Source organism: Varroa destructor, unplaced genomic scaffold, assembly GCF_002443255.2.
Source record: "Varroa destructor unplaced genomic scaffold, Vdes_3.0 BEIS01000004.1, whole genome shotgun sequence".
NCBI lineage: Eukaryota > Metazoa > Arthropoda > Arachnida > Mesostigmata > Varroidae > Varroa > Varroa destructor.
Genome location: NW_019211457.1, coordinates 23,691,972 through 23,709,150, shown reverse-complemented (window position 1 = coordinate 23,709,150; position 17,179 = coordinate 23,691,972). Strand labels below are relative to the sequence as shown.

Genomic DNA, 17,179 nt, shown 5'->3' with positions numbered 1-17,179 from the left:
TCTTGCTGTTCCAAACTACTGAGGACACAACAGGGAGGGAACAAGCAAACACTTTATAGCCCATCGCAACCGCTAGCGAATAAATATATTATTCAAATTTATCTCGATGAAAACAAAAGTCTCTAGAACAAGCAGACACGAATTAGAAGAGGGAGAACCTTAAGCTTATCCGATCCCTCTCTCAACTATAGTATACAATATATACAACAGACATACAGCGCAAATGATGAAATTCAATTGATGGATCTTTTCGAATTGTCTATGTTCCCCTTTCCCGATGTTATCTCTAACATCAGTGCCTTTCCGCTGGCGACTCAACAAAGCAAGCGCTTCCCATCATTGGACAATCAATTTGTGGCAACAACGTTTAGAACATATGCAGTGCTATTCAACGTTGTATAATGATATGTGTGTGTGTTATCGATGATAATATCGTTATCGAACGTTATCAGTACGCTGAAAAAGTCCGGGAAGGCTAACCGTTACTTGACCGCGAAATTTCCTCCCGTGAAATAGATTCGCGGTTGTCGTTCGTTGACTTCCGCTAAAGTTCTCACCACCACAGGCCTTTTGTCGTTCCAATTTTCCACCCGGCTATTGGGCAGCATACGCGGAGTAAACACAGTTTAGTGATAAGCACAAACACCTGAGCTAATTATCAGCACGTCTAACGATCGAGCGTCAAGTGAATATAGAGCGACTGACGGGCTAAACCCATAAGCTAGGACTGCTTATATGACTCACGCGTCCCAGACAACAAAGAGTGAATGAGTTACGTGTTTGGCCAAAGCTGTTCTTTAATTTACACACGATGAGGAGTTTTGTCTCTCTCTCTCTCTCTCTCTCTCTCTCTCTCTCTCTTAGCAAGTAAGCCAGTATCGATTACACCTAGTTGATGGGCTAAGCGTCCTACACAGGCATAACGTTACAAAAACGTATCAACAGTTGGTGAAGGTTAAGGTTTTGGTTGTAGGAACCCATACTTGTAAGACTGGACTATCACAGGTTTGTGTGATGATCATGAAGCGAAAAAGAGCGGGTCTCATAGTGCAAGCGACTGGCACGAGAGCTCGTGTCGATCAACTGTGTTCTAAAGGAACGGTAACCAGACATAGTTGCAGTAGCAGGATCCGAATAGAACCGGACCTAAGGGCCGAGGGGTGACTGAGCAGAAAGGAGGGGAAGGGGCTAGCCGTTGAAAGAATTAAGGGAAAAAAGCGTCCCGCTCCAAAAATTTTACGAATAGACTCAATTGAATTATTTAAGAAGGCGCAAGCAGTTCTCATTCAGTAGTAGAAGTTCGTCGTCACCCGTTACGGTAGACGATGAAGGTATCAATCAGCGAACAGTGAACTTTACGTAGCAACTAACAGGGTAAAGAGGAAGCGACCACGCTTTTTACAGTGAAAGATAATGCCACTACAGCCAGAAGATTTCAAGATCATTTCTCATATGTATTGTGAGCCAGTACCGTATTTTGCGCCTAGACCAATATTGCGCTTTCGCTCTAATGGCTGTCTCAGCTAGAAAACATTTAGATCGTTTCTCACCTTAAAATTCTTGTAATTAATCGCACGGAAATCGTCTAACGTTCTTCGATTTCAAGAACGCGAGGAACCGCTTCAGCAGCTCTGGCGTTCTGCTTCGTTTCACTAAGTGTTATCGATTATACCGCACAGGTGTGTCATAAAATGAAGATCGTTGGGAATCAACCGCTACTTGGCATCAATCACCACTTGGGCAGCTAATCAGTTTGTGGTATATACATGTACACTAGTAAAGGTATAGTATAGCATGTATATGTTTGTAGCAAGCGATGCTGCGACTTCAGCCAGAGTAAGAGCAGATTATAGTTCGTTGTCCTCTTGTGCATTAGCCAATCGACAACGTATGTTTGTTTAGCTAGAGAAAGAAAGACGGGCATGTAATACCCTTGTCTGTCTATTGTATATTCACTCGCTCAGCTTCCTAGACACCGAATACTATCTATTCCACTGAAGACGAACAAGCGAACAAGTATTTACTCACGAATGGGAAAGAACTCGACGTATTGCTACACAAAGGAAAAACACCAAGATCCACATACGCGCACACGTATACACGATTGAATACTCGAACAAAGAGTCATTTGCGCGGACGTTTCTACCGCCCAACTGTCACCGCCTTTGATGCGTTTTGAGCCCAAGCTGTCGCTACGATTGTCCTGTCGAAGGACCAACGAATGCCATAGGCCGACAAACGTTAAGAGCTGACGGCTTTCCCGGCGTCAAGATGAGGCCGGACGTAAATTTCTGCCAATAATATTGTCAGACTCCTTTAGCCTCTTGTTTAAAAGAGGCGACCACCGGAGTGTAAGCAAATTAACAAAGCACAATGAGAAACAGCGATGAAGGGGGTTGTGGTAGGCCTTTTAGGAAGGGAGTCAATTTGAAGCGCAGCGTGGTACTGCCGACAGGATGTGGTGAAGATGAACTTAGTCCCTCCAATCATTCAAATCTTTGTTAGCTTAGGTCTCTCTTTCAAAACGTTTGTCTCCCACAGGCATCTACTTGTCCCCGTAACGCAGTACGCCGGGTTCCTTCTGTTCTGCGCAAGGTCATAGTAGAACAGGTAAAGTCGAGAGTTTCGAAGAAAACGAAGCCTGTCTAAAAATAGGACGGTTGCGTTTTGGAAAACGAAAACGTCGTACGAAAAAAAGTAATGCTTCCGCCAGAAATCGCCGAGTCGTGTGTTTGAATGCGTGGCATAAATACGAGAAAAAATAATTTCAGCTGAGGCAAACGGTTCTTAACCGAAGCATAGCCATTAAATACGATAGCCTAATGGTCAAACACTGACATAAACCGGACCATTTGCAGTGATTAATGTTAATTAAGTGGATGAGATAACAAAAAAAAAATACTGTTCTAGATACAGTCTTTCGGTAATACAGGTAACGTAAAGTCGGCAAAAACAAAACCATCTAGGTACACACATAGATTTGGTGTGCACATATCTTTTTGCCTCAAACTTTTTGCAAGTTTATACAGGTTGCCGACATTGAGGTCAGCCAGCGAAACTGAACCGGCGTCAAGTTAGCAATATCAATTTCCGTTAATCTTTCGTTACTTTTAACGTTGCTTGTAAACAGACTCCTAATAAGCGGTGAAGTGTTTCACGTATAATTTCATCGCACCACCGATAAAAAGAATGAGAATTTTTGCGGACCATATAAGTACACACAACTTGTCCTATGTCGCTAAAGCTATGATGCTATGTTTTCAGAAAAAGTAGGCGATGATCTAAAAAATCTACAGAACGTACAAATGGTCTCTTCATTCCAAACAAAGAACAATAGATATCGATTGCATTCCAGCCACTTTTCAACTAATCAGATTGGCAATGGCCGAGCTGAGTAATGGAAGAGATTTGCCCGTACGAATATCATAATAACGATAGGATAGTTCAGCGAAGATCATGATGTCTTCTATTGGAAACTGCATTATCTCTTGCTAACAACGCTGCTCTCGTCAAGGTGCGTGTGCCTGTCTCTGGTTCGCAGCGTCCTGAAATTGGCCGGATGAGAGCAAGCGACCGTCTAGCAAATGATTATTAACAAATGGCCAACCAAACGACTTAGTGCGCTCAGAACCTCTGATCGCCTGTATTCATAATCAATTTATACATTAGTAGATATGGATACCTCGTAGCGATATGGGCGAAATCGATACACGATATAGATTTCATCTAATTTCATCCAGAAGCGGGTACATGCCACCAGCTATATGGTCTAGGTTTAGCGGTTTACGAACGGATGTCCACTTGTTTTCTTTGCACGTTATAGAAATTATTGTTATGCATAAAATAAAGGGAATATACTAATTTAAATAAGTCTTAAGTAGACGATTGATTTTACGGAATTAAACGTCATATGCATGCACTTACTAAAATGGACCAATTATTACATGTTGCTATTATCGTGCATGTACGTGCACTGTATATAACGAGAAATTCGTTCTCCCCAATTCATTCTACCGCTGTTTCTTGTCTACTGGCTATCTGCTGTTTGGTGCTATTTTATAATTTAATAGAATACTATTTAATGTGCTATGTTATTGTGTTGTGCTCAATAAACAGCCAAGAGGAGTTGAGTCATTGTTATTACTGCTGTTATTGTTTCGAGCGCTTCCTGCATTTAGAGCTGACTTGACGACTGTGTCTGTTTATCTGACTGACTTGCCCTCGCTGCGGTGCCTATAGCCGAAGGCGGCGTCTAAAGAAGACGTTCGAAATGCAGGCTAAGGCGTTGGCCGATCAACGGACTGACCCGTCGGAATTTCGTTGCTCTTTTTTCCTCCTTCCTTCGTCGTCATTCCTCACCCCAGTCATAGCTTTGATTCGCCAAACCGCTCTAGCCTACGGCAATTCCTATGGCTTCCATTAGACTGACGTACTGATGTCGCATAAATTCACTGACATTACGGGCGGCTGTTGTAATACTGTCGAATTATTGCAGAATAACAAAAAGAAGAATAATCGTTAATACAATATAATCGTACACGACTGCGCTTATTGAGCTGTGGCACAAACCGCCCCGAGTCGACGGTCAAAGATACTTTTGCCAATGCTAAAACTTCGGAGTCGAATTTTCTGCTGCTGCTGCGGCGGCTGGAGCAGGAGAGAAAGCGAAATATGGGATGATGCGTTTTTGCGCGGGTAACGCCCACGCAGCTACGGGTCCAACATCGACGGAAAATACAGATGTAGGCCCAAACGCTGACCGCCTCACAAAGCACTGCCAGCAACGATTGAAGTAGGCTTACTCAGTTTTGCTGTAAGGTAGGCTCAGGTGCAGAGCGCAGTAGGGAAACGACACCGTAAGAAGATGTAGAGGCTGCAGTTAAAACAAAGCGAACTTTGGTGATCAAATCTAACGCGTTAGAATGAGGCCCGTCGTGGCCTGCGGCAACAACAACAACCATTTTTGCCGAGGAATTCTGTGCTCATGCGTATCACTGATTCCGTACCACCGACCCGTGTAGCTTCAGTTTCGGTTATTGTCTAGCAGAAAATAATAACGGCAGTGCAATTAACTAACTAGCTTTAGTGTGCTAAATAATTTTTTCGGCAGCCGACAGCATTTACTTTAGATGGAGGGTCTGTACTTGACTACTTCGTCAAATGACGACCAGCGATAAACTAACTGAAGCTACATAAATTTCACTTAAATAGGTGTCACATGCATAAAATGGTCACTCTATTTTACAAACCCAACACAAACGTATGTGTCGTGTATCTCGTAGCCTGTGAGAGGTTTACGTTTAAATAACAATGCGTTATCAAGCGCTTTTGGTTTGCAAACGTCAAAAGAATATGCCCTGTAAGCGTGAGCTGGCTTCTGGAACGTGTAGCATCAGTCTATCGATTTTACACGCGATAGATTCCTGTAGTGGGCAGAATTAATTTTCGTTAAGAAACTTCGGGGGGCAAGTCATATGGTTAAATGCACACGCTTCACATCGACAAATCATGATGACCTTCTAATGCTAGCGTAATAATAATCGAAATAATACTGAGGTAGGTATGAGGAATAAACGGATTAGCGAACCGGAACATCAAATCATTTGTTTATTCTTGAATTTCTTTTATTAAGGGTTTCACGCTCGAAGAATCAACCTAATTAAATACTGATGGTTTTACTAACGGTTCATGGCCGAGGCAGTGACTGCAATTTTTACAAATTGTTCCCAAATCCTTTTAAGGATCTAACAACAAGTCGGGCATATAACCAATTGATACTGGAGCGTTTTCTCTCAAGCAATGCAATATAGGGTGATGCACTTCTTTCGGATTGAACTGGACGTGAAGCCTGACGATGCTTTATCAAAAAAATAGAGGGGATAACTTGTCAGAGAACTTTAAGATAGATTGCACCAGTCAGCAATGCGAACCTTGTTGCTTCTTCTCTGTGTGAAAATACTAGGTTCCAAGCATCTCGGCTGTTCGAGACACCACAGGTCATCTTTGAGAGAGCTTTCTCTCGTCAACGAGCGACTAGATTTCTCTGCATTAGTATGGTAGGTTGGCTGAACGATTTAACGTCTGTATGCACCTATCGGCACACGCAAGCACGGCCGTTCGCTAGCGGATCCTAGACTTAATTCATCAACGATAACAACGCCAGGGATCCAAATCTGTAGGGAGCAAATGTCGTAGCTAGCCGACCACGAAACTACAGATTCCATGTATAAATAAGGGCCGGTGACAACTTCTGCACCGCTTCCATTGCTAAGGCAAAATTAGTTGCATCCTAGCTTTAATGTAGTCGCGAAGGAGTTCTGCTGCTATCCGCCTTCTGCTCGCAGCCTATTCCTGCGGGAGCCCAAGCAAAGATGCACAGAAACTGTCACCTGCCCAGCGTCACGGAGCACAGTATCTTTAACACGGTAAATATCTAATATATCCTCGGATGATTCTATATTTTGCCCTTTCAAGTCGTCTTCCGATGTAGCCTCGACAAATCCCTACTTCAAACCTATTCAAGATACCTATAGAAGTGCGGTTCTATTGCCCACTTTTCCCTATTGCGAGTTGAATATTTCTGCTTGAAACGGGCAAGTGTAACTGAGAGATAATTAGAACGTACGCCAATTATATGACGGACTTAGCAAAGCTATAGTGCTTCAACTTCGAGTGGAATCAATTGAACGAACATAAACACAAAGGAGCCTTAGGAAGTGATCAACTAATAAAAGCTTTGATAAACCTACCACAAAATGGTATCCCTTGTGGAACCCATGTCGCGTTAGCGGTACACCTTCTCCTCGAGGGTCCGAGTAGTTCATATCCAGGATCGCAGTGATACGATGCGATCGTGCCCACTGCCAGGGTGTCATCCGAGAAGGTAACGTCGCCATGTGCTGGCGAACCAGGATATCCGCAATGTACAGTTACTGCAAAAAGAGGAACAATGGAAAAACAGCGAGAGTTCAATAACCTAGATTTATCCTCAAATCTTGTTGAAATAAACGTAGACGACTAGTAGCAATTAGCATACGATAGACTGCTTCTAAAGACGTACATACATATATAATTTTCAATAGTAGACAATATATAATATGACTCAAATGTTCATTAGCAGTATAAAAAATGCTTATAGCAATGCTTCAGAGCAACAACAGCGTGAGGTGTGAAACACTTTATTAATGGCTATAAGTCATAACATGACATGAAACGTCCAGCGCACGATAATCTGATTAGTTTTTGTTATGTAATATGTACATGCGTTCACTTGGCTTTACATTACCACTACCCTTAAACAGTGAATTAAACGTCTACTTCTCTTTTTTTATGTGCACTCCTATCTCTCGTTATTACTTTTGCTGGGGGGAAACCAAGAAAATTGCCAAACTACTCTATGCCAGCGCAACCGTAGGCTAAAGTAGGCATTCCTGATGACCACTGCACAAATCAAAAGAGCGAAGCCACTATATAGAGTAATATATTAGGAAGAGGTGTTAAAAGGTCACCGCTCTATTATAAATGGTTCGAGGTAGTACCGTGCGAAGCAACAGGCTAACGGGGCCTAGGATTGACTAATATGCCCGGTAGCGGGGAAACGAACCTAGAGTCGGAAAGCATCTCTACTCTCACTGCTATTCTCTCACTGTATGAACGTCGTGTAGATACTGTAGCGTGCCCATCGCTCGGCTTATCGTCACGTCATGCGGAACTTCAATCTCCGCCTTTAACATGAATGATTTCGAACAACTAACTACTTGCATAGTAAATTTTAATGCCAAACTTGCACTGCGTTTACTGCGTTTCCGCAATAGGTTTAGATATAGATGGAGGTGCTTTCGTATGTTCTTAGTAAATAGAAATGGGCTTTTAAGAGATTTTGTCAATCGCTGTCGTCTTCTGTACCTTATACAATAAAAGGTAAGGAGTGAAGGTAGAGTACAAAGTAAAGTGGAACTGGAAACACGGAGAAAGGCCAGTAAAACCTAGCTTTGAAAGTATTAGAAGATGCGAACAAAAAAGAAGACGATGTGCACAGTAAGTGACTGAGAAAAAAGCGACTGAAAAACATGGCTTTATTTAGTCCTTGGACTCGCAAATGCCACAAGCGACAGAGTTTCGAGGTTCGTTGGATTTCCGCATGTGGCATACACCCGTCTACTTTTACGTCTTTATGTATATATAAGATGCATGAATATTTTCTACAGATTCCCATAATATTCCTAGTTTACGTATTGCTAACAACGGCTGTTCTGTACGCTCATTCTATCCAGACAAGCGTTTAAAAAACTTGCCATAAATATACCTCAGGTCCTCATTTTGACAGACTGCACGCCAGCTGCGGTCCGACGAGCTAGGCAGTACATGAAAAGCTACAACCAAAAAGGCAAACAACACCAACAACTGAAATGTTTTTGGGATGAACTTTGTCTGTTTGGCCCTGTGTATCCCTGCCCGTCCAAGGATACGTCGTATTGTCACTTAGAGAACAAAGATGATATCGTGTGCATGTTCGTCGACCCGCCTGTGAAAACCTCTGACACATATCATAATGTTATCATTACGACAAGGAAGGCTATTCACGGGATGGAAACTGCTGAGAGTGGTCATCACGAATGTCATGAGATCTTTTTTCCTATGTGACGCTGCCTATCGTGACCTACACGACGCATATACAACGATCGTTGCCAAATTATTTTCAAATCCACCACCCCCTGCCACCGCCTTCAAGCTAGTCTTGGAAATCTTCATACTAGCAATCCAGCTAGTCATGTCACATTCATAGGGGGTGGCGTGACGCGCCTCGACATCCACGGATAGGGGCAACAATTTTTTTTTAAACATCGACGATGATCATGGCATAGGCCGGCTTAGAAAAGATAACACTCATGATTTCGCACGTAACGCGGCAGTCAAAAGATCACAGCTACCGGATTTCATACAAGGTAAGCTTGCAATCTGCCGACGACGATAGCCATTGTGGCACTTAGCATGGGTTGACGCAAATAGAAAGGTAAAAGTAAGGTTGAAGCATGTAGGGAGAAAGGGCGGAGGAAGCAGGTTAGTCAGTGCACTGGTCAAACCTGGATCATCTGTATCGAAAATTGTAATTGTTTGACGAGGAACTACACAAACCCAATTCACGTCTATTCCCTGCTCTTGAAGCTCCTTCTGTTGTCAGGTCCACACCTACACTCGCCGCGTACCCGTGTCAACGAGCAACTGATACCTTCCAAGCAGAGCATGCAAATGTTCATATAGGCAACAGTATGTAAGAGTTATGCTTCTTAGGCATTCAGGGTTTTAGCATGCGCCCATTTGCGGTTCCTGAATAGGAGATGTGGAAAACGAGCGTTCCTGTCGAGGGGTCACCCCTGTCACCGAGGTGGAACAGAAAAAGCAATTGCCAGTGCTACTATATTATAATCCGACTCTCAATCGTGCTGACCATATGTTCATTTCAAGTCTTTAAAAATAACCGTTTCAGCCTCTGGACGATTTTTTTGTTGAACAGGCGGGAAGTGGCTCTCGTGGTTTGTCTATGCTCCATTATTACACAGACGCCTAAACCGTTTTTTATAATCGCCTCATCGCCTAACGCAAGGAATCGGCACCAACTTTATTCGCGATGAGTGACAAAATGCATAATATGGGCCTTTTTTCGATATTAGTCCCACAGTATAACTGTTCATGCTAATTTTCCGCAGGATTCGGCCATGCTACAAATACGTGACTTTTAATACCGTAAGTGTATTAACCGCAAGTGAAATTTCTATAAACTTCGAAGGTATAGCCACATCTATAATAGGTTTATTTTGACAAGGCAATTTCAGATACATACACTAACGTCGTGATCATTTTCGTAAAAAGCTCTACCTTTGCTATATCAGCCGGCCCGACGGTAAGTCTATATCACTTGAAGTAATACTAGACATTTAGTATGATAGATTACTTATTATTTTGCACTTACATCGACATTTATCTAGAATTTTTCAATTCAAATTAGGAGAGGAATATAATGAATGCAGTTTTGAATGAAATAAAAATTGATCTGAAATAAAAAAAGATAGCTGAACCAATATCCGCCTTCATATATCTGTTTTTAGACAATATCAAACCATACAAACGTTTTTTGTTCCAAAAATTAGCGAAATTCACATATATTGGATGTATTCCTATCTTGAGTGTGCTATAGGAGTCAAGGTGTATATTTAGCGCTTTGCTTGTTTGCTGTCTTCTGATCCGCTATAGCGTATAAACCGGCAAAGCCGACGAGGGTTTCAATCTAACGTACTGCTATGAAAAAAAGTTCTTCATAATTCTGCCTCCCGCAGTGCGCCGCCTTGTGTGTTCCCATATACCAAAGCGACTGATCGACATTCCAATATCCGGTTGGCATGCACAGTTGAAGACATCGCGACTACAGCCAGTATTACCATGATCAGCGTCATCATTCGAGCAATAGCTGCGTCATCAACAACGTCATAATCATCAACAATAACTAGACATCCACCTGGACTAGTCCAAATGCTGAGCTGCAACGGATTCGTAAGTGTCTGCCGGTAAAATGAAGCCCTCAGGACTGCCCTTGTAGTTGCCGCTGCTACTGACACTTTTGCTAAATCTGGTCGTCTCGACCCCTGCCGCCGCTATCAGCGTCGGCGGTGCGTGCGGCGCGTGATCGTCGTCGTTGTCGTGATCTGCAATGGAACCTACGAGACGAGCCCATAACGCCGCTCTTCCACAGACAGATCCGTCAGTCAGTCAACGAGTGAACTATACGACGGGAACAACGCGAAGAACTCGTCCAGTCTTTGTGAGCAGAAAAAAGAAGAAGAGTGAATAGCCAGTCGCGCAGCCGTTTAGAACAGCTCTTCACCGTCGCAAAAACACATCCATTAAACAGACCGAGAGCGACGGGCATGCCGCAGCAGCTAGGGGAGCTCGGAGGAACAAGAAAACGGGGAAAGAATACTTCGCAAAAAAAAACGTGTTTCTCTGACCATTAAAAAATAGAGAGACTGCAGCTGTATTCTGTCACGCGGCTGTTGCCACAGATACGTCGGCGCCGACTGCTATCTCATGCTGTGCCTTGTCTTCGCTATTATATTTGAAATAAGTAACAAATATAACAACTGGTGAGCCATGTAAGCGACTCGTAAAAGGGGGGCCAGCACCATAATTACTACAAAGATTCATTTATGTCGAAAGTTTACTAGAGTAATGCTCGATCATCTGAAACATCCCGATGACTCGACGTCCATCTGTCCTATGCGTCTACGCCGCCAGGTAACGGAGAGACTGTTCCTGACGGTGAAGGACGGACGGTCCTCCTTGGCGCCAATGACGATAAAGCGAACTATACCAGTGACAATGACGATGAGGGAGTTTCAAAGGGAAAGTCAGTTTCGGCATCTCTAGCGTTTTTCCTTGCTCAAAATTCGTTATATATTAACCATATACATACCATTTCATTTTTTCTATATACATGTACGTATATATATATATATATATATATATATATATATATAGAGTCCGTCTATATGGTGCGAAGTAACGGAGATCGTAAAGCCATCATTCTTTGACAATGCCACTTATTTTTAAAGCGGTTCTCGTGAATGTACTGCTGATGCACAAACGTTCCTTTAATAGACTTTCTTTCCGGTTTGCTTTCAGGGGGCCGCACAACACAGTTTTGGCTTAATAAATCAAATTCCATAGGCTAGTTAAGCAGATTAGTGAACGAAAAAAGAAGACGCGAAGTAGACAAAAATATACGAAGCCCTACGACGCGACAGTGGTTAGTAGCTCCGCGACATGTTCTTCCACTTGATACGATCGTTTCAAAGCCATATTCATTCGGTGGCATATAATCGCATTGCATGGCGTGGAGGCCAGAACGCAAGTATGGCGTGTGTTCGTGTTTCTATTTATAACTGTGCGCGTCGTTTGAGCCGTGGGCTGTCAGGCGTTAAAACTTATCGTGGTAACTTACGGCATAAAGACAGCATTGTTTGGAGGACTCCTCATTCGTAACATGCTCTCTGTTCCGGGCGACGATGGCGTTAGAGCCACAAAAGCGGCTTAGTTAAGGGAGAGATTAGATGTAGAAGCGAAAGGAAAGAAAAGGGGTGACATCGATGAATCAGCATAGCTAGGTGCCGACATTTTTATTGAAAACGTCAGATTCCAGAATTCGAAATCGTCTGTACATTACAGATAAATATAGTATACCGTTTTTTAATCCTGACAGAGAATCGTAGTTGAATTGGGGACTAGTGCGTACTGTAGCAATATAGTACGAGTTTTTTGTTGAAACATCACTCTCTACTAGTCCTTCAGCATATCAAAAAAGGAAGCTGAATAGTCCTGGACAGTACGAGTAAATTTACTATTGATGTACAGGACTAGCGTAAAATAAAACTGCTGTTATGACTATAGACCAAATCCTGGAAAGGACCTAAGTTTTGTATAATAGAGTGCCACACTCACTAACGACGCTTAGATCATATGCTGATGTAAGACAATATCTCTTTCTGATAATATTTCTGCAATGAATATAGATCGGGTTCAGAAAACTCCGATCATATACACAACGCCATTCGTTGTTCTGCCCTTAACCGAATCCCCTTCATCTGACTAAACTACTGCAAATCAAGTCTTCTCATGTATGGCATCATTTTTCTTTCAGCTACAATGGAAGCATTTGTGTGTAATGTATTTTTATATCATAAAGAACGCGGCGATGAAGCTCTTTTACCTATATATATACATATATATATATATATATATATATATATAAAACTCGTTGATCTTTTAGATTATCGTACTTCGTTGGTTGTTCGCAGCTATCCGAAGCAGCAAACATGCTGTGTTGCTTCTCGTAGTGAACCTTACAAAAACCTTAACATGATTAGTTTTTTAATTTTTTTGTTTTTCGTTGAAGACCCAACACATGTATAAGTAATAACAACTCGATTTTCTCAGAGAACTAATATTTAACAATGCAATGTGTTTTTGTAGTTTCGTTTCTTGCTTGATGACTATATATACATCTATATATTTATGTATATATATCATTTTTTTGATTGATGATTTACGACTTATTGGAACGCGCTTTTTCTGTTTCGAATTTGTGCTTCGCCACTGGCCCTCTGCATTGGCGACTTTCTGCTTGAGGCCTTTCGCAGCGCCCTCATTCCGTCTGCTGGAGGCAAATGAATGGATATTAATAAAATTGATGCGCACATTTGCATGACATAGTAGCCCGAAATTAGAAAGTGCTGGTCTCTATTGCGACATCGTCTCTGAAGTAAGCCATATGACTAGTATTGGCGGTAGCATTAGACGCAATCCAGGTTAGGTTGGCTACATGTCAGAGCTTTTTGTGGTGTTTGAATGTCGTTTAAGCCTCTTATAGGAACTTTCTTGTTTTGCTTTGAAGCGGGTAAACAAGCACCCCCAATACAGTCTTGGTGTCTATGGCGACGTACTCGTGACGTCGCTTTCTGCTATCTACTCTTAGAACTTTTTTTGGAAGAAAATTCATTAATTTTCGGTTAAACGTTGTAATATATTGGCGAGCAAAAAAAAACTACAAGTTTTAGCGAAGCTTTCATGCATTTCAACAAAATATATTTTCCACTTCAATTGCACGCCCGTCATACAATTCGTCTCTGAAAATTGTTGCTGGAAGAAAGACTGAGAGCATTCTTTCCGAATAGAGGGACGTTATATGCCTGCGCTCTGATGCAAACACCGATCTTCAGTTAATCATGTACACAGAAAGTATGATGTGCCCTAACTGATGTGCCGACATGTTTAATCTATGAGCACTCTTATGAATGGCCTTTATATAACGTATAATGGTATATGAAGCAGAAGCGCGGCTGGTGGACCCAACAATCTGCACGCCTCGAAGTTCAATTCTGTGCACGTCTTGCTCGACTTTGAAATCCGTTCACTCTCTGTCTCAAGGCCTTGAGAATTTGCGTATCCCAAACAGCAGACGTTAAGAGAAAATCAAACTGATACAAGAACTTAGCAAGCTAATATGTATGTGTTTATTGAAGTTAGTCCGATGCAATACAACTTAGTGAGAAAATGTCCTTCTTCTTGAACGTTCGCACATTCATACGTATTGATATACCTTTATTCTAAAATAATAGCTGAAAATGCCTTTGCTTGAATTAACTTGCAAGCAGTACGTTCTAATTTAACTTATCTCCTTCATCAGGCTAGTCTGGAAACAAGCATTACTTCGAGGATATAGAATGCTAGTTATTATAGAATAAGTAAGAATGACTAACGTTAAGAAGGTCGGAGGACGACCAATAGGTCGACGTAGCGGCATTCGGCTAAAGATGACGGAACACAATAGAAAGTAAGCAAAATAAAGAACCTAACGCGGGAAGCAAGAAAGGGAAAGCAGCACGGGTTCTGCGCGTGTTTTCTTTCTGCATTTACCGATACCGTCATCATCCTGGGTAACGCGCACTGGGTCGGCTGGCCACCACAGCTGTCTGCTATATACCGAGGGCGTCGCTCTCGGGTTCACTTTGATATGTTCCTTATTCAATTGTTTATCTTTGCGGTATATCATTGCCTTCATTGGTTTTACTCTACTTCAGTAGTCTTCTTGCCAGTTCGCTTTTGGAAGAGCCGGTGAATAAGCAACGCTTTAGTATTAATTGGCTTCACTGTCATGTGTATCCTTGTGTAATGACGGCACACCTAAGATGGTTTGCATGCTCCCATCAGGAAGAGCTTCGTGGTCCTATCGATAAGGCATTCGTTACGACTTTGTACTGATTAACATCAATAACACCAATAGAGTTATAGAAACAAGACGTGAATGAAAAGCCCTAATAAATATCACGGGACAAATTTCAGGAAGCAAGAAAAACAGTAGTGGTATTAAACGAGTCAAAAAGGTAGTATCGTTGGATGTTTTAATAGCTGACGGTTATCTCTATGTTTCGAGCCTTACATCCGGTGCCGCCGTCAGACATTCCATCAGACAGACGGCTGGTTCCTAACGAGAAACGAAGTCAGTCTATATTCGCGCTCGTACGTAAACCACGACGTGTCCCTAGGATTAACACGCAAATACGCTACCCACTAAGCTATGACGGAGCTGGCCGTTATTCACGTTCAAGTAAAATATACTTTTACACTTGTGCAGTGCAATAGATAATCGATTCTATTGCCGTGACAATCGGGTGAAACGTGCACCGTCGATAGAAGCAAACACAATGGCAAAAAGACGGAGACATATTAGCGTTTTTTTCGCGCACTCATACATATCCGTCTGTTGAATATTTCCTTCAAGGTGGTGTCCATAAACGCTAAACGAAAAGTGCAGATGATGGTAAACATTGTACGGTTAACGTTTGTTGTTACGCTACGGTGGGTCTGGAGTTTCCAGAGGTACGAAGAAAGGAAGCATTGACGCTCAAACGGCGAACGGATGCGAACGTACTCCTCTCGATATAACGTGATCCTATTATTAAATTTTTCTTCCTATCGAAATATTTTTTCGTGGTTTATTAACGCTCAGTCGTTAGGATCAACTGAAACTCGGTAGCTATTATATTATTATTAGCTATATATTAATTAATATATATATATATATATATATAATAGCTATTATAACGTTAAGGTGGTGAGCTTCAGGCGCGCCTGAGACCTTCCGAACGTTCAAAATTGATGCGAGAAGAGTGGTGCGCGTCGTCCTTAAGAGCGGTTTGCTTGTAATCAATTAGTCGAGGAACTTGAAGCAGGACGCGTGACAACTTTGCCAGCGGCAAGACACGATGCGAACGGGTAAAGCCATGTGGCCAGTTTTCTTCTCAGCTAAATGACTCAGTAAGAACAAAAACCATTTGCAGGTAACATACAATTAAGGTCTATTGTCATTTCTGCAGAATCCGTAATAGCACAATTATGCAAGAGGCGGTACATTCTAGATGGTTGGCGCGTATTGCTTCCGGTGCTTCGTCATGGTAACCATAAGCATGTGGCCACTGCGGATTTGAATTTCAGCACTGGCAAATGCCATATCGCTATGGAATATTATCGTCACGCCGTTTTATAGATCCGTTGAAGAAAAACCCAGATGAATTTTGCAAGGCCCGTCCAAAATAACGCCTAATGGCTTCAAGACCGAACGTAGGAAAACACACGCAAAAACACGTCAAAGGCTTATTATACATTCTAAATATAACTGATGATAATGTTAACGAATCAAACGAATTTTCAACCTTGACGCTCGTGCACGCAGATTGCGTAGTTAACAAATTGCACACGTCATTGACTGGGCGTCGTAATGCAAACACCGACACATAAAAAACCTTATCAAAAACACTCGACGATAGAATAACACTCGATGGTAGACGATACTATCAAGTTAGGTATATAGATGAAAACATGTAACAGCAGAAGTATAGAGTTGTCTTTTCGCCTACGACCGGTGCGATAGAATTTCTGTATTTTAGAATAGAACTACCATCACCTTTGCGAGAGTTGACGACAGACACTATGCCTATAGCTATCGTCAGAGTCATCGTGTTGCTGTTTCGAAAAATAACGCGCCAAGCACGAACGAGTTAAGAACGAGCAGATCTAATTGTTTACAATCCTTCAGATTTGATCGGATCGGGATAGGTAGGCATAATCGTACGACTCACGTCAGCGACAGATACAAGAATAGAATCTATATATAATACATACATGGGGAATCATCCTAATGTAGTGTTAAAGCTAGTTTTTCAGCGCATCCCGGCCGCATAAAAAAGGACGAGGCAGATTTAGTGCCTTTATTAGAGATGTGTCGATCCGCATAGGTATGCAGCTCATATTTTTCCTTCTCTATTATCAACTTCGTTCGCAAACAAAAACATTGATGCCATAGTCGTATTGTGGTAGTATAGTCGCGTCGCGTCGCGTCGGGTTGCTCTTTTTATGTATGTCCCGTTGAGCGACAAATACAGACGCGGCCATTAAGTGGCTAAAGCAGCTGCATTTTAAAAACATCGTCGAAAACAAAAGTACCTATGCATTGTTGATTGTACAAGTGTTTGTGTCTAAAAATTACAACGAATCTCCAGAAGCCGGCTAATGTGCGCCTTCTTCGAGAACCGCTAAAGCCGACAGCTGCGATCCGTTGCCACTTGCCGTT

General features: G+C 42.2%; 1 protein-coding gene and 1 long non-coding RNA gene across 10 annotated transcripts in view; one reads left to right on the top strand and one right to left on the bottom strand.

Moving 5' to 3' along the window:
* The window catches only part of LOC111250050 (sushi, von Willebrand factor type A, EGF and pentraxin domain-containing protein 1), a 79,925-nt gene that overhangs the window by 36,683 nt on the left and 26,063 nt on the right, over positions 1-17,179 (bottom strand). For 8 of the 9 annotated variants that reach the window (XM_086987300.1, XM_086987303.1, XM_086987301.1 and 5 more), the window contains one exon: positions 6,750-6,932. In XM_086987300.1, the coding sequence (XP_086843426.1) occupies positions 6,750-6,932 (183 nt within the window). Of the gene's footprint in view, positions 1-6,749; positions 6,933-14,466; positions 14,754-17,179 lie in introns of those variants that run through there. The other variant, XM_086987299.1, reaches the window with a different exon arrangement.
* Positions 15,300-16,170, top strand: LOC147755982 (uncharacterized). The gene is made up of 3 exons (XR_015326582.1): positions 15,300-15,429; positions 15,662-15,825; positions 16,045-16,170. It is a non-coding gene; the product is annotated as an uncharacterized LOC147755982 (long non-coding RNA).